General features: G+C 41.0%; 1 protein-coding gene across 2 annotated transcripts; it reads left to right on the forward strand.

The window, feature by feature from the left end:
* The first annotated feature begins 1,722 nt into the window (after positions 1 to 1,722).
* LOC131240468 (uncharacterized) lies at positions 1,723 to 18,373 on the forward strand. Of its 2 annotated transcripts, XM_058238716.1 has the most exons (3): positions 1,723 to 2,026; positions 13,421 to 14,045; positions 16,203 to 18,373. In XM_058238716.1, the coding sequence occupies exon 3, from the start codon at positions 16,493 to 16,495 to the stop codon at positions 18,257 to 18,259; it is 1,767 nt and encodes a 588-aa protein (XP_058094699.1). In that variant the 5' UTR covers positions 1,723 to 2,026; positions 13,421 to 14,045; positions 16,203 to 16,492; the 3' UTR covers positions 18,260 to 18,373. The 2 variants fall into 2 exon arrangements, with proteins under 2 accessions (XP_058094699.1, XP_058094700.1); XM_058238717.1 differs by lacking the exon at positions 13,421 to 14,045.
* Positions 18,374 to 18,696: the final 323 nt, after the last annotated feature.

Consider the following 18,696-nt stretch of genomic DNA (forward strand, 5'->3'; position numbering starts at 1 on the left):
CCATAGCCTCCACAGACACATCGTGGATGGCTGGATTGGATACCAAAAATACTGTTTATAACATCAGAGTGCCATATATGTCCCTGGGTGAAAATCCCTAAACCGTATGGTACCAGAGGATGACTCCAATGTCGAAACTGAGTGGATATATGAGCACACGAGGGTTGAATACCAAGAGGCCGCGTCTCCCACTATGTCGTAGACGGTTGGAAAGGGGTGCGGCCTTACTAACCCGAGGGTAGGGGGCATTACTAGGTTGAGTTTGACTAGCTTGTGAATGAGTCTGCTATCGACATGTCAGATAGGTATTAGCAGATTATTGGCCAAGCGGATAGTGAGGTTTCTTACACTCACTTGGATTGTGTGGCTGGGAGAGGAGTAGTGCCTTTGGAGTGTACTAAACCCTAGTGATTATCCAGAATGAGAACTGTACTGATATCTAATGAGCTGTATGAGGATTTGGATGAGGATTGACATGCTTAAGTTGCATCTCCATCGCATGGTCTCGATATGGCCGATAGCATTCATATCTTGCACCGCATAGCCTTGGTACGACTGATTGTATTCATGTACCCATCAACATGATTCCGCATTACTCTGACATTGCATTCTGAGCACGTTCATATTGCGCACACACTTACACCACCTTCTAAGCTTTCTATGAGCTTATGCACGATTGATGCGTGCAAGTGACGCCAGGACGCAGTCATAGCCTCGTTGTAGTTGGAGTGTGTAGCTGAGCTTTTGAAGTTTCTGTTACTTTCATTATATTGTATTTTCCTTTCATACGCATTGTACTCAAAGTTTTTAATCATAGTAGATTTTGTGATGGTGTTCTTGTGATTATTGTTCGTGGGTTATGCTTATGATTATGCTTATACTGAAACAAAATTATGTTTGAAATCCTCCTTGTAGGATCTCAAGATTGGAACTTAGTGTATAGGTGCCGGGAGCCCAGAATGGGGTACTACGGAGGCTGTCGGCGTCGGATTCGGTGATCGGGAATTTTGGGAGCCCAGTTTCCGAGTTCGGAGCTTGACAGACTCGGATCGAAACTCTGTTCAAACCGAGTCGAGCCATTTTTTTGAATCTCAGAACATTTCGAGTCGAGTCCGAGTTGAACCTAGCTCGACTCGGTACATGGTATATATACCATTAAAAAAAAAAAAAAAATCCTACCCCCTTTTTAAAATACATCCCGCCCACACAACCCTAACCTTACCCCACCTCTTCCTCTGTCTCTGTCAGTCTGGACGGTGAAGCTCTCCTCCCCCTCTCTCTCTTTACTCTCTGACTCTCCCCCATCCTCCCTTACCTGCATGGCCGTACCGACGCACGACTGTTTTCCTCGCTCTCTTCCTTCCTCTCTGTCAGTCTGGCCATCGAAGCTCTTCCCTCTCTCTCTACTCTCTCCCTCATCCTCCCTTACCTACACAGCCACACCGACGCACGGCTGACAGCCCGTCTTCCTCCCTCTCTTCCTCCTCTGTCAGTTCAAAAACTCGACTCGAACTCGGCCGAGCCGAGCACGAGCTGTTGTTCTGAGCTCGAAGGCCAAGCTGAGCCGAGCATGAGCTAAGACTCGAGCAGTCCGAGTCGAGCACGAGCTGGGCAAAGCACGGCTCGGCTCTACTCGTGTACACAGCTTGCGTATCAATCTCCCTAGGCAGCCAGAGTAACAAATAACTCCCCTCCGTTACCATCTAAACGGCATCTTACTTCCACGCGCCCGAAACCGATCCCTTTACTTCCCTCAGGTGCGGACGCCTCGACCTAAAATCGCAAATAGCAGCTGGCTTCAAGGGCATTTTAGTCAATCTATTCCATCGTCCCCAGCTCCTCGTTTTTTCCCGTCTCCGAATGGAGACGTGGTTTTCGACTCCTCGAACAGTGTAAAATTCTCTGCCCGCGATCCGATCTCATCTTCTAGCATCCCTTTGCGTTCGAATTCGGATTCCCTCCGATCGCCGTTTGTTGTTCACCAGAATTCTGAAACCTGGTTTCCGCCACTGATTTACAGTAACTAGTACGTTATTCGCTTCTAGTCTTCTCATCTTCTAGATTTTTATTTTTCTATTCAATTTTCTACTGAGCTCTGTTAAGGATTGTACGATTCCTTGTATCGATTTTTCCTTTTTTGTTTTTATTCTAATTTGATAGGTTTGATTATGGTTTCTACAGTATAATCAGATACCATCTCAGCTGCAATAGCCAAAATGTTACAAATTTCATTAACTACTAAATTGCCCTTGACTGTTAGAGAGCACGGCAGCTGCATTTGATTATTATTATTATTATTAAAATTTTTAATTTTTTTATAGATTAGGACAAGGCATACCATTTTGCTTGGATTAAGTTGAGACATAGCAAAGCTTCTTGATCTATTTGTATCATGATTTCTTTTTTCTTTTTTACCTTAACTTGAAGGTTTGCTTGCTTCTATATTGTTATCAGACACCATCTCACTACTGCCAAGTGCAATACATAAAATGTCACCAATTTCATTAAATTACTAATTTGCCCTAGATTGTTAGGGAGAACGGCCACTGCATTTGCTATTTATTTTTGAGATTTTTTTTTGATGCACATCTTCTTGCAGAGGTGATATGTTTCGAATACATGCACACATGGTTTTGCTAACTTCCCCATCTTCATGCTAATGTCCCAAACTTTTTAAATGGCACATGGGTTGACCTACCATCTATCTGAACCATTCATTCATTCGTACAACTAGGACCAAGCCACGGTGCAAGAATCATTTTGATTGGATGATCTTAACCTGTTGAATGGGGCCACAAGTGGACATTGTTTAGAAGCCATAAATCACATGGTTAAAATAATCAAATCAAAGTGTTACTTTAGAGTCATAAGAAATACAAAGTGGGATTTATCTTAGATGTTTCAAGACAATGATTGGACCTAATTTGTTTCTCCAATCAATCTTGATAGTCCATTTTCATACTATTGATCAGAAGCTTAGGATTGCCTGATTGGCATGATCTTTGCTCCATGGCTTGCTCCTAGTTGTATGAATGAATGAGTGCTTTGGGTCGACAATTGGTCACCCTGTGTGCCATTTGAAAGGTTCGGGGATGTTAGCAAAATTTGTGTGTGTGTGTCAATCTTGACAGTACATTTTCATACTTTTGATCGGTAGCTTAGGATCACCCGATTGGCATGATCTTTGCACCATGGCTTGCTCCTAGTTGTATGAATGAATGAATAGTTTGGATTGACAGCAGGTCACCCTGTTTGCCATTTGAAAGGTTTGGGGACATTGCTAACATCCCTATGAAGGTGGGGACGTTAGCAAAACTTGTGTGTGTGTGTGTGTGTGTGTGTTATCATGCACATCAGATCTGCTTGATTTGTGTGGATATGGAATGCAGATAAGGTTGTCATTAGGAGTAGATATCTTATTTGGGATCTTCTCTGTCTTTGGAGAAAAGGGTGCATATATATAATGATATATCTACTATGAATGACTAATAAAGAAACTCCATTTTCTGTTTCGCAAACAAGGTTGTAACCCGAACTGCGATGACCCATCCCATGGTTTCATACTTGGGAACTGAAGGAGCTTACCAACCAGTATTAATGTGGTCATGCACTTGAGCCGTGGCAGGCATAATGGAACAACAAAAAGTTACCAAAGGGGGAATGATACCAAGCCATCTACACTCTTCCAGCGAAATCTGCAGCATTAGATGCAGAAATGGCATAGGCAAACCGGGAAACCAAGCGGAAAACGTGCTGGTGGCTCAGTTTTCGGGCCGGGATGGTGGGACTGAAGGAGATAAACAAGATGCTTCCAAGCTCTCTTAGCAACACACAAAGTGCAGATATTTTTGAACCAAAAGAGAATAGACACCATTCTCTGTGCAAGAGAGCTTTTTATAGAGTTAATAACCAACAATATTCCTCCATCAACTTGTAGCCAATAAAAATACCCTAAACCTACTCGAGCCATAAGAAACAAGTGTAAAAGCTCTCCCGCAATCAAAATAAAGCTCTTAATCTATGGACCAATAAGAAAAAGGGAACAACTCATAAAAATCACGGGAAATAGCTAAACTTGCAACTCTATAGATTCCATGTTGGGCCCTCACAATTCCAACCAATCCATATGTGTTACGTGCTCTCTAAAGCATCAAAATGACATGAAAACATGCCCAAAGTCGAAGAGATTGGAAGGAAGCAGGCTAAGAGGGTGTGCAACACTTTCTTTGGACTTCATGTGGCTCTGGTAGAGGAAGTGGTAGAGCAATTTCCTTTGCTAGATTGGATGCTTTAGACGTAGTATCCAACAAAAATTTCTTGTTGAGTTTTTATGTTTGCTACTCTTGGCTTTTGACAGCTTCCCTATATTAATCGTAACTTTCTCAAACAATATTGGAATTGTGCATTCTTACACTCATTCGAAAGATGACTAATGAGGACATCCGTGCATCACCATTAGTCCGAGTGTACGTGAGGAGGTGGAGAGCACCAACACGAATATCTTTGTGGCTAGACGACCCGTACATGGGGTTCGCTAGGTCCAGATCATCGTCAAAGCCACTTGTAGAAGACCCCACACCGGGAAGATGCATATTGAGGTGCATTGGACCGTTGATCTTCATCGACACACCATTTCGATCGTTGGATTCTGATCAGGGACCTTTATCACCATTAGATCAAGATGTGACCACCTATGGGGCCTGATGGACGTCACATATTTTATGTTTGGACCTTTTTATGAGTTTTATATTGTGTTGCTACGTTTGTAATTATCATTATTTGAGCATATAAAAACGGGGGGGGGGGGGGGCGAGGTTAGCTCTTCCCATGCTATTGTTTATTAAAAACAAAACTTCAAGTTTCTTCTTCCTTCATGATATGTGAAGAATTCTCCATGTGACTTAGAGAATAGGTTTGATGAGAGGCCAATCCTGCAAAACAGAGGTGCGAGGCTTCCACTTTATCATCCATCTTCATCCTTTGCCCCTTAAAGAGAGGTATTTCCTTCCAAACTTTTTTTCTTTCATCTTTTATTTGAACCTAACCCATCGAAATCTCTCTCTCTCTCTCTCTCTCTCTCTCTCTCTCTCTCTCTCTCTCTCTCTCTTAAATTATAGATATCATCTTACACAAACCCCACCCTTGAAGGTCCCAAACCCTAGCCCAACACATCCACACATGTGATCGTAAGACCACATGTGACATGTGTGAAGCCCTAGAGCTGGCTGTACGGTCCAACCCTTTTCCCCTTTTGGGTTCCTTCTTGTCCCACATCAAAACCCCTAGATCCCTCTCTGTAACCCTAACCTAAACCCTAGATTCTCTACTTTTCAATTTTCCCCAAATCTTCCAAACCCTAAAATCCCAAACCTCCAACCACTCAAATCCCTAATTCCCTTCAATTAATACCCAAAGCCCAAAATCCCTTCACCAATTATACAATCTAAGCCCTAAATTCACTTTTCCACATATCCCTTACACCGTAGGTTAACCTAAAACCCAGTTGAGCCAACCCAGGGAAGCTCTTTCCATGCTATTGTTTATTAAAAAAAACTTCAAGTTTCTTCTTCTTCCTTCATGATATGTAAAGAATTCTCCATGTGACTTAGAGAATAGGTTTGGTGAGAGGCCAATCCTACTAAACAGAGGTGCAAGGCTTCCACTTTATCATATCCATCTTCATCCTTTTCCCCTTAAAGAGAGGTATTTCCTTCCAAACTTTCTTCTTTCATCTTTTATTTAAACTTAACCCATCCAAATCCCTTCCTTTCTCGTTTTTATTTTTTTGTTAATTTTTAATTTTTATATCATCTTACACAAACCCCACCTTTGAAGGTCCCAAACCCTAGCCCAACACGTCCACACGTGTGACTGTACGACCACACATGACATGTGTGAAGCCCTAAAGCTAGCTGAACGGTCCAACCCTTTTCCCCTTTTGGGTTCCTTCTTGTCCCACATCAAAACCCCTAGATCCCTGTCTATAACCCTAACCTAAACCCTAGATTCTCTACTTTTCAATTTTCCCAAAATCTTCCAAACCCTAAAATCCCAAACCTCCAACCACTCAAATCCCTAATTCCCTTCAATTAATACCCAAAGCCCCAAAATCCCTTCACCAATTATACAATCTAAGCCCTAAATTCACTTTTCCACATATCCCTCACACTGTAGGTTAACCTAAAACCCAATTGAGCCAACCCTAGGTCGTATTAGCTTTCCCCTTTGAAATTAAACCAATTCCTATGCTAATTGGATGTTCTTACATCCAAAAGATCCTCTCCTTTAGTGTTTAATGATCATGCATTGCGTAGTTTGATATGTGGCCTGAACCTCTCATTGTTATATGCTTGAATCTTGATGCGTGTGATGAATTAACATGATTTGTGAATTTTAATTATTTAGGTTAATTTGCTGATTGCTCTCACTTGATTATCTAGCTACATGCATGTGTCCTGCATTAATGACTTGATAAGATTTCAAATGAAACCAATTTCATATTGTTTTGATCTCCTTTGGCATCCCAAAAGTGGGGGCCACATGTTGCTGCACATGATCTGGACATATATTTGAATCTGTGGGGTCCATCTGTTTTATGTGGGTTCTGTTGGGACTGAGTTTTGGACTTGATGTGTGTGGGGCCACGGGGCAATTGGTGTTGACCTTTGTTATCAACTTTGGTGAGTCCAGTGGGCTAGAAATTTGGGACGATCTAGACTGTTGAATCTGTCCATAGAATGGTTGGTATGATCTCTTGATCAAAAAATGTATACCCTTACACAAAGCGACAAACATATTGGCCTTTGGATTGATTTAGATAGTGGTCCTTATGGGTCACTGATGATGACCACTATGTATCTTGTTGAAAATTCAAGCTTTTGAATTGTTTGATCATGGGCCTTGTTGAAATCAATGGTGGAGGAAATTTTTGCTAGATGCTGCCCGTATTAGGGAAGTAGAGTTTTGATAACTCCTAGGGAATCGATGAGGGTACGACGCAACCTGTCGAGAAGTAGGTCGGCTGGAATCTCCAGGGTGCTTGGTAGAGGGAGAACACTAGAGAGGGGACATAGGAGGGCAATAGCACAAGCCCAAGTGGCGCCCACCGGGCGACTGCTAGGTAAGCGAGCTTAGGGGGTAATTGTGAGAAAGATGGAGATCCTTAATCATCGGGGGGAAGAAAAAACAAAGGAGTTTATGTGTAGTGGTTTTAGTATTATCGGGGAACAATAATGAAGAGGTGGAGGAGGTAGCGAATGGGTTCAAGTAGGGAGGAGGGGACCGGAAGCCTGGTGGAAAGGGGGAGTGGAGGGAACCCTGAAAGAGCTTCCGACACCGTTCCTCAAGGGATTACTTGAAGGGTGATCGTCGATCAACTTTTCTAAGGTGTTTGGACGAGCAAGAGAGGTTATGGAGGTGGTGATTCCTTGTTTTCGGGGGTCGAGGCCTCCTTGTGTCTTCACTTTTGTTCTCATGAGAACGGAAGAGGAGCTGGAAAAGGCGAGTTGCTGAATGGGGATAGCTTTGCTAGAAGGAAAATGTTGGTTCAATGGGCTAGATTTGGCCTAATGGTGGGCATACTCTCTGGTTTGGAAAGCGCATAGTTTGGGTTGGTTCTCGGTGAAGTCTTTTTTACAAGATGCTTTGCCCTGGAGGTAGCGCAAACCAAGAGAGGCATGCTTACCACTTTTGGTTTTACAGCGTGCCCCCAGAGGTTGCTCCTTTCGTTTGGTTCATGGATCAGAAAAAGGTCCTCACAATATATAATCTTCAGAAGAGATCATTGGTCATTCCTAATATGCGTTGTCTTTGCGAGCAAGACGCTGAAACCATTGATCATCTCTTCATTTTTTGTCTCTTTATGATTACAGTTTGGGAACATTTTATTGCTATCCTTGAGGAGCAATGGGTTATGCCAAGTTCGGTTAGGGCCCGTTTGGATACCACCAAATAAGTTACTTTTTAACTTAAGTAATTAAGTTACTTTTTTTCACTTAAAGTTAGTTTGACAAGCATCATGGTAAAAGTAAGTTATGTGCCAAAAGCTACTTATCTTAATAAGTAATTATTTTTAGCTTTTTAACTTATGACTTTTCTACTTCTCTCTTACAATCAGTGTCAAAGAAGGCCCCACGTGGTGGACTGTCCACATTAATGGTGGAGATCACACGGTGGACAATCCACATAAAAGGTGGGCCTCACATGATGGATGACTCCATATTAATGTGGGCTCACATATGGATGGTTCACATCAAAGGTCGGCCCCATAATGATAAAAAGCCCACATCTAAAGTGGGCTTGTATGATAGACGACCCACTTCAAAGGTGGGCTCCACATGATGGGAAGTGGACATTGAAGCTGGGCCCGACATGATGGATGGCCCATATTGGCCCCACGTGATGGACGGTCCACATCAAAGGTTAGGCCCTGATGATGAATGAGCTACATCCAAGGCGAGCCCTGCATGATGGGCAACCCACATTGAAGGTGGGGCCCACATGATGGACATTCCACATCAAAAGTGGGCTCCACATGATGGGCAATTAATAATGGTGGGCCGCACATGATGGATGATCCACATCAAGATGGGCCCCACATGGTGGACGGTGCACATCAAGGTAGGCCCCAGATGGACGGTCCACATCAAAGGTTAGCCCTAATGATGAGTGGCCCATATCCAAGGTGGGCCCTGCATGATGGACGGCCCACATTAGAGGCGAGGCCCTAATGATAGATGGTCCACATCAAAGGTGGGCTCCACATGATGGGCGGTGGATATTGAAGGTGGGCCCCACATGATGGGCAATAACATTGATGTTGGGCCCCCCTGCATGATGGACGGCCCACATTAGAGGTGGGGCCCTAATGATAGATGGTCCACATCAAAGGTGGGCTCCACATGATGGGCGGTGGATATTGAAAGTGGGCCCCACATGATGGGCAATAACATTGATGTTGGGCCCCACTTGATGGATGACCAACATCAAAGGTGGGCCCTACATAATGAATGGTACACATTAAAGGTCGGGCCATAATGATGAATGGCCCACATCCAAGGTGGGTCCCATATGATGGACGGCCCGCAACAAAGGTGAGGCCCACACAATGAATGGTCCACATAAAAGGTTGCCCCCAAATGATGGATGGTGGATATGAGGGGGACCAAACAAACTTGAGGGATAATTACTTATGATGTTGGAAACCAAACACGCTTTTCTACTTTTTGGTTGATAAGTATGCTGGTTACCAAACATACTTATTGGTTGAATAAGTAGAAATCAATATAAGTTATATAAATAGCTTATCCAAAGTAACTTATGATCCAAACACCCCCTTACGGACCTCCTATAGGCTTGGCATGGGGGAGGCCGAGGTAAGAGAGACCGATTTTCTTGCCATATTGCGTTGCCGACTTTTTGGTGGGTCATTTGGGATGAGAGCATTATTCGGAGTATCCCCGATATTATCCGTATCTCCTGCTCGGCGATACCAATAACACTGGCAGTAATAGTATCAGAAATTCTATATATCCCCAATGTATCGATATCGCCGATGTATTGCCAATATTTTCGACTATGTTTGTATCGCCAATGTCTCAATGATGTTTCGATAATACTGCCAATGTATCAATATTGCCAAAAATCCATTTATTAACAAAAAAATCCATTTCATTTTTTTAAAAAAAATAAAATAAAATGGGTGAATGGTTGTATGACAAAATGCATGTTGCATGGATGTATGGATGGATCAATTATGGATGTATGGATGTATGGATGGATGGTTGGTTGGGTTTGTGTGTGTGTGTGTGTGTGTGTGTGTGTGTGTGTACACATGCATGGATGGATCATGCATGTGTGTTTATATGTAAGTATGTGCATGCATGGATGGATGGATCCACCATTTTCCCCTTGTTTACCTCAGTCAATGATACATGCCTTTTAGGCCTCATTAATGGCAACTTATTATTTGATTCTTAAATATGCAAATATGCATCTTTTTTCGTTATTATTTGATTATTAAATATGCAAATATGTGTATTTTAGCATCTCTTGAAATATCATTAAAAAACTCCACCATTTTCCTCATGTTTTTCTAATGTTTCCCTAAGTAACTGTTACATGCTTTTAGACCCCCACTAAAGAGAAACTTATTATGTACGGGTCTTTTTTGCAATTACTTGATTCTTAACTTTGCAATTATGTGTATCTTACCATCTCCTGAAGTTTCATTGAGAAATTCCACAAATTCCTCGTCTTTCTCCAATGTTTCCCTTAGTCAACGATACATTTCCAGGTATCAACGATATCGATACATGTTTCTGTATCCCCGACCAGCGATAACGATACCAATACTATGAACACTGGGCGAGAGAAACAGAAGATGATTCCATAACTCTTCTTCTTCCTTTGAGGCTATTGTGGAGTCCATTAGATTGTTGGTTTCTAAGTGGCTAGCCACTTCTATAGCTGTCTCTGGTTAACATAGCTGCCGCTTTTCTTTGCGGCTTTTGGCTTTTGTATTCTTTCCCCGTTTGGCTATTGCTGGCGGGTCTTTTAATAAATTTCATCATCCTTTAAAAAAAAAAAGTGAGATTATTGAATGTCTTCTTAACTTGTCAAGTTTGCAAATTGCAAGAACATTTTGTGAAATGTATGCAATGAGATTTGTGACCAATCATTTTCTTTCTATTCTATCCACCATCAGACTTTAGATAACTGGGCATTTCTATTCTAAATGCATCTTTTGCTCTACCCCACCTGCTTTTCTAGGATTATCTGTTAACGGAAGTGAGAATTTGGTGGAAGATGCTATGGTATTTAATTAACACTAACTAGATGGGAGGAGATTTTAATGCAAGGGCATTTTCACATCGGGCTCGAGTGGGGTAGCCTGTGAGATACGGGGACACACTCTGGGTGGGTGGCTCATGTGAGGCAGGTGGCTCATGTGAAGCGGGCCCCACCCATGTGAGGCTGGTGGCTCGTATGAGTCGGTACCCATGTGATGTGGGGCTCATGAGGGGGGTTCGGCCAAGGTCGTAACCCATGCGATGTGGGGCCTGGGCTATGAGATAAAGGGATTAATTCGCCATGATCTATCGGTTCGTGCTTTTAGAGCAAGTGGTTAATTGTCCTACATCAGATTTCCTCCTAGGAAGTATGGATGTTTCCTCTATCCACCTTTCTTCTAAGCAATGCCTGCATGTTTGGGATTCTTCTTTTCCTGCACAACAATAACTAGCACTCTAGTCTAATTTTAAAGGTACCAAGGATTATCTCTGCAACAGATCTGATGAACAATACTCCTAAGTAGTCTCATGGACTTTTGGAACATGTCATATTAGCTTAAACTTGTGGCACCAGCACCCTTGCCAACTAGTATGATAGTTTGAAACCCTGGGCGGTTTTGCTTGCTAATAAATATCTGTTTTTTGGATGCATGGACATGGATATTGTTTTTTTTTTTTGAAGACTGAAACATCCTTTTTAGCTGAGGCACATTGCTCCTTAACATTCCTTTATGCAAAGAAAGGGATACACTGGATGTGTTAAACGTAGTAAAAGACTTGCCAATTTTGTTTATCTGTTTCTTTTTTTTTTTTTGGTTGATGTCTGGTGAATAAAATTTCATCAATCATCCAAAAAAAAAAAAGGGGAAAAGAAGAAGAAAAGAAAAAAAAAGGGTGAAATGTTGAAAGTATAACCAGTGTGTTTAAATATCGATGATATTGGCGGATATATCCCACAATATATCTTGTATCCCACCTGTGCGATACAAAATGCACAAGTAGTGCAATATATCCCACATGTTTGATCCGGTGAGCATTTTCGATTTTCAATCATTTTTTTTTTCTATAAATCATATTAAATCAGTGTCAAATTGTTATAAATCCATGATTTTTTCATATTTTGTATGAAAAATCATAGATTTTGGAGTTTCTATTTCGAGATTTGAAGGAGATGGGCCGAGTTGCTGAAAATTGGAAACAAAATAAAATTTTCTCAATTTTTTGCAAATTGGTTGCAATTTGTGTTCAAACATAAATTCAAACATGTATGTAACCTAATCTAGTGATTCTACTTTCGTTTTTGAATGTATTGCTTATGTTTCCACATGTTTTCTTACATTTATAAATTATATGAATAAACTTTTAATATACTTGCATCAATTCAGTTAGACAACGCGTAGATTAGGACTCCATATAAAGAAAACCTATTATGTGCACTTTTTTTTTTTTAATAAATAATATTTTGATTTATAAGTGTTTTGTGATGTAGTTTTTAACAATCACTGAAGTTTCATTGAAAAATTCGACCAATTTCCAAAGTTTCCAACAACATCAGTACATTACGCGATACAACCGATATATCCCATGCGATATCTGATATGTATACGTATCCTAGGAATGCAATACATAACACGATACCGATATTTCAAACACTTGAGTATGGTAGCTTGCTTTGGAGTTCCAGTAAGACTTCAACATCATTGTTACTAACTGGGTCAATATATCTCTTTCTTTTGGAGAACCACATTTTGCAGAAGTCCCTGTGAATGTTGCTATAATATTCACTTAAGTACTTCCTCAAGGAGAACCAAATTCTGATGAAGATAGCTTTATAAGTTCGACAACCTTCATTCTTGGTCTTCCCTTATGTTAAAAATTTTCGTATGGATGTGTGCCTTCACTTTTGCCTTTCCATTATTTCTTTCTTTTCTACTTTTTTTTTTTCCTTCTGAAAGATAATGGCGACTTTATTCAAAGCGAGGGCAAAAAAAAAAAACATCAGGAGGGGATCGAGGTCATAATTACAATAGAAGGGAAGAACGAGCGACTTTTAGATAGCCTATCAGCCAACCCATTTGCTTGTCTGCCAACTTGGGCAAATGAAATGTTTAGCTTCAAGGCGAGTTACTGAACTTCATTATGTTTACTATCTACCTGTCCCAAAAAAAGGTTATTTTCAGCATATAAGTTATTGCTTTGGTCAACATTGATGCAGCGCACTAGTCATGAAGTTCATCATCTTTAGCTTTTCGTTTCTTCACATCAGTAGAAAAATGTGCTCACCTACTCACAAACCCTGATGCATCCGGGCCACAACATTGAGTCTATCTATGTTAATGAAAGTGTAAGATGATGAACCTAGCCTTGCAGAGACTAGTACATCAGTTGATGCTTAATAACTTAAGATAGAGACACACCCTTGACCTAATAAGATTGCGTTTAGATGATGAGTATTTGTGAGTGACCCATTGCTGTCTGGTGAATTTCTGATTAGGATAAGATATAGTTGCATAAAGCGTGAATTGAAGCGGCAACATATTTGGGTGCGGGAGAACGTCTATTTCTCTCTCCCCCCCCCTCTCTCTCTCTATTTTTTATTTTTATTTTTGACATTTTTCAAGTGTAAACAGGTAAGAAATGGGAGCAATGGCGCGAGTCTGAAGCATGATTCTAAGCGGGAGTGACACTTACAAGGATCGTTCAATTGGCAACATTACACTGAGAGCATACAGTGTGATGTTATCCCACTTGGTTATTGGTGGATGTAGATCAACATATGCAATATTGTGGTTATGCCAACACTTACTTGTATGGACAAACAAAGGAAAATCATCATGAAACCCATGATTGAGAGATGGCCCATCAATGGAGGCTCATGGGAAAGAGGTCATTTCTATGATGCAGGAGACTGCCTGAGATGGTGAGTGAACTGAAACGGTGATGCTACTGATGCTGAATGAGACAGACTTCCTGAGAGTTAGCAAGGAGTTCACTGCCAACTTCCACCTAGTTCGAAGAAGATTTGCTATGGCAGCGCATTGTGTTTGAGGTTGGACACTGACTTCCAACTCGAGGGCGAGATTTCTGAAGCTGGGATGAAGGGAGGAACGGATGCATCCTGGCCACACATTTAATGGTGCCCAAGGTGGACCTCATGTGTTGGTTGATGATTGGATAAGGCTTGGATTATCATCTGGTTGGTTTGGATGGCCGAGATTTATATGGTTGGATTTTGTTGCCAATAGATCCAACTAGGTACTATTCTCAACAATATATTTTATTTTTTGTCATTTGGGGTCCATTTCCAGCAGATTTTCATCTGAATGCTATTTTTGAGAGAATATACAGCCATAAGCAGCCATATACTATTCTCAGAGTTGGAAGAATCTACAGCCACGTGCATCCATATAATCCACCATATGATCGGATGATCCTTCTTGGAAAGAATCTTCAGCCAACAACAGTTGTATACTGTGTATCTTTCTGATATTCGGCAGATTCTATTTTTAGAAGTGCTTTCAATCACAACTCGCAAGCACTCAACCGCTCCTATTTTTAGAATGGGAAAAACTCTGAAATGTCCTATATTTAGGGCTATTTTACTTAAATAACCCTAAAGATAAAATAATAGGTCATTTATCTGCAGATTCTTCAGGTTTTTATTCAAATGAACTTTTGACAGAAGTCAAGGGGTTTTATTAGATGAATGGAAAAAGTGCTTCTTGAGTAATTTTTTGTTCATTCCGAATTCATTCTGAGTTTTGAAACTCTGTATGACCGAAAAGAGGCGACACTCCACACGCATGTGGAGTGCCACCTGTCCCCACCCAGGCACATGTGACAATATGAAGCATGTGTTAAAGGTTTGAGCTTACTATCAGATGGAATAAAGTATTTAGATCTTTTAGCCTAAAAATCAGGCCATTTCACACTTCACGTGGTCCACTAGCCATGCAAATGGATGGTTAGCAATAATTGTTTTAACCATCAGGTTACATTGTATGTTGCTTCCTATTTGATGATTATATCAGCCTTACTTTCATGCCATATTATTTTTAAGATGGGGTCCATGTTTTAGATGGTTTTGATCATCATGTAATGTCTACACGTGGCACATTTAGATCTCCCTAACTGGTGTGCATGTATGTCGTGTGAAAGGTGGATGAGTTGTAGCATTTGAGTCGTTATGGCAGGCTTTCAGTAACTGAGTTTGAATGGGTCTTCTCATAGATAAAAAACAGTGATACTTTGGCGCGTGGTTGATATCCAGGCAATGAGAAATTGTACACATGACTTGCATGTAACTCAATGTAAATCGTCCATATGGTGAGTCCTACTTTAGATGGATCGTGAACCAAAAGCTACAATAATTGATCATTTAACTAGTCAATTGGTGGGGCATTTATGGGATGATTTAGATTGAAAATCTGACAGTCTGAATTCAACAAACCAGTGTCTGTGAACCAGAGGTTAAGATTGTTCAACCAATTTGAGGTGATGATCTAGCTACAATGGGTTGCTCAATTTGGACAGTTTAAATTCAGTTCATTTATGCCACATCTCAATTAGGCCTTGTGTTTAGATTTTGTTGGGGCTGACAAATGCTCCATCAAGCATTGTAGAGATTATGCAAAACATTCTCCGTATGATGCTTAATCAAACTATGTAATAGACTATTAGATGGCACTTGTTTGTAATCAACGTATGCGATAGTCTATCGCATTGCGCTTGTGGGAGTTTTATGCTCTCATCGTGAGGTGGGTTGCATCAGGTTGGCAGCTGTCATCAAACTTGTGCCATAACTTCCAACATGAATCCGAGAAGGATTCATGTAGCTGATCCCAGTTAGTTGGGTTAAGGCTTAGATGATGATGATGATTCTACATATAATCGTGGTATGCGAAAACGGTTACGTAATGGCCATAATAGACATTACGTAATGGTAACGGTGGTAACCGTTACAGAAAAAATGACCTGTAACAGTTAATGGAGGAAAAATGGCTGTAACAACCATTACAGCAAAAATGACCTGTAACAGTTTTTTTTTTTTCCAAAAAAGAGAAAAAGAAAAGAAAAGAAAAGAAAAAAGAGTCCGTAACCGTTATGGAACACCTTGCATGCAATGCCCTTGGTCTATCAAGAACAGTTTTAATTTAATTTCATGTTAATATGGATAAGTCATTACTTCACTATCTTTCTTCAACTGTTATTTTAATCTCATGCTTGCATATGATGCCCCTTTTAAGTGATGTGTGTGCATCCGCACGTGTGTGTGGTAGAATACAATGTTGCTAACTAGATTCATGAAAAAGAAATTGGGTTGAATCAAGGGTTCCACACTATACAAGACTATCTCTTATAATTTCATTTTTATTTGCATGTTCTCATTTTTATCTCTTTCCATTTGTGCAGGTTTCACGCGTTTTCTTTTACAAGGTCGAAGGTTGTCAGCTTGTAGCTAATCAATCAAGAGCATACCAGCCTTCATAAAGAATGGTGGTAGTGTGAATGATTGAGTGTTCCCCTTTCATGTCTTTCTGTAGAAGCTTCCATGTGATGCATATAAGGTGGCCTTGTCTTTATTACAATCCTTGTCCTTGATATCTACCGGGTTTTCTCATATCTAGGCACTTGCCTAGATGGCATGATTGGAGGTCTTTGGATCACAGAATCATTGGAGATTCCTTTATTTTGGTCAACCCATGGCTGACCATGCTTTAGTTGTCGCAGATCATTCTTTAGTAATTGGGCAAGAGTTTCCTGATGTTGAAACTTGCCGAAGAACGCTAAAAGAGATTGCAATTGCTTTACACTTTGATCTTCGGATAGTGAAATCGGATAGGAGTCGATTTATAGCCAAGTGCTCAAAGGAAGGATGTCCCTGGCGTGTCCATGTAGCAAAGTGTCCAGGTGTTTCAACCTTTTCAATTAGGACGTTACATGGTGAACATACTTGTGAAGGAGTTCGCAACCTTCATCATCAACAGGCTTCAGTCGGTTGGGTTGCCAGATCTGTGGAAGCACGTGTTCGGGATAATCCACAATACAAGCCAAAGGAAATATTGCAAGACATCCGAGAACAACATGGAGTTGCTGTGTCTTACATGCAGGCTTGGCGTGGGAAGGAGCGGAGTATGGCTGCAGTTCATGGCACTTTTGAGGAAGGATATCGACTTCTTCCTGCATACTGCGAGCAAATCAGAAAAACAAACCCTGGAAGTATCGCATTGGTTTCTGCTACAGGGCAAGAGAACAGCTTCCAACGCCTCTTTATTTCATACCGTGCATCAATCTATGGCTTCATAAAAGCTTGTCGACCACTTTTAGAACTCGATAGAGCACATCTAAAAGGAAAATACCTGGGGGCATTACTTTGCGCTGCAGCTATTGATGCTGATGATGCGCTATTTCCATTGGCATTTGCTGTAGTTGATGTAGAAAGCGACGATAATTGGATGTGGTTTCTATCAGAGTTGCGGAAACTTCTTGGAGTAAATACCGAAAGCATGCCTAGACTTACGATATTGTCTGACAGACAAAGGGGCATTGTGGAGGCAGTTGAGACACATTTTCCCAGTGCTTTTCATGGATTTTGTTTGCGGCATGTAAGCGAAAATTTCCGCGATGAGTTTAAGAATACCAAATTGGTGAACATCTTTTGGAATGCTGTTTATGCTCTGACTACTCTTGAATTTGAAGCTAAGATAGCCGAGATGGTAGAAATCTCACAAGATGTCTTGCAATGGTTTCATCACTTTCCCCCTCGTCTTTGGGCTATAGCATATTTTGAGGGTGTACGATATGGGCACTTTGCTTTGCGTGTCACGGAATTATTATATAATTGGGCCCTTGAGGGTCACGAGCTTCCCATAGTGCAGATGATGGAACACATTCGGCATCAATTAACAACTTGGTTTAATGAGCGTCGCAATATGGGTATGGCATGGACATCCATTCTTGTACCATCTGCGGAGAAGCTTGTTTTAGAAGCTATTGCAGATTCTCGTTGTTACCAAGTACTTCGTGCAAATGAGGTGGAATTCGAAATTGTGTCAACTGAGAGAACGAATATTGTGGACATTAGTAGTCGCCATTGCTCCTGTCGCCGTTGGCAACTTTATGGTCTACCATGTGCACATGCCGCCGCTGCACTAATCTCTTGTGGGCAAAATGTCCAATTATTTGCTGAACATTGTTTTACGGTCGCAAGCTATCGTGAGACCTATTCGCCGGTCATACACCCTATTCCAGACAAAAGCCTTTGGAAGGAGCTAGTTGCAGGAACAGAGGGTGGAGGTGCTAAAGTTGACATTATAATACGTCCGCCTAAGACTCGTCGACCGCCTGGCCGCCCCAAAAAGAAGGTTCTTCGCATAGAGAACTTTAAGCGCCCAAAGCGGGTTGTTCAATGTGGCCGTTGCCATTTGTTAGGACATTCTCAAAAGAAATGCACATTGCCGCTTCAGTAAAAAGTCGTGTTCATTTATCATCTTCAGTTACACTAGAACTAGTCTAGTGGTTCATTTGTAATTTTAGTATATGTTCTAATCATTTAATTGAAATCAGAGACTTTGTCCTTTCCAGTATTGTGGTTCAGCTCTTTTTATTTATGCGCAGTGGCATTTATGGAGCTTATCTTTGTAAAGCTCGAACCTAAGTTCAATTCCTTTGTTTCCTGCGGTTAACTTTTCATGTTGGCTTTTCAGTGTAGATTCAAAAGCAGCAGTTAATAAACCAAGGCGAACCCATGGAGTCCATGTATGCTCCACTGGAGCAGTTGATTAAGGCAGCAGCAGCTTGCAGAGAGAACATCATTGTGATCTATGATTCTATTTGAATCTAGTTCATGCATTCATCTAGTAAGTATGTTTTTCTTTACTCAATGATTTTGTTCTATTGCAAAGCT

This window comes from Magnolia sinica, chromosome 3 (genome assembly GCF_029962835.1).
Source record: "Magnolia sinica isolate HGM2019 chromosome 3, MsV1, whole genome shotgun sequence".
In the NCBI taxonomy this organism is placed as follows: Eukaryota; Viridiplantae; Streptophyta; class Magnoliopsida; order Magnoliales; family Magnoliaceae; genus Magnolia; species Magnolia sinica.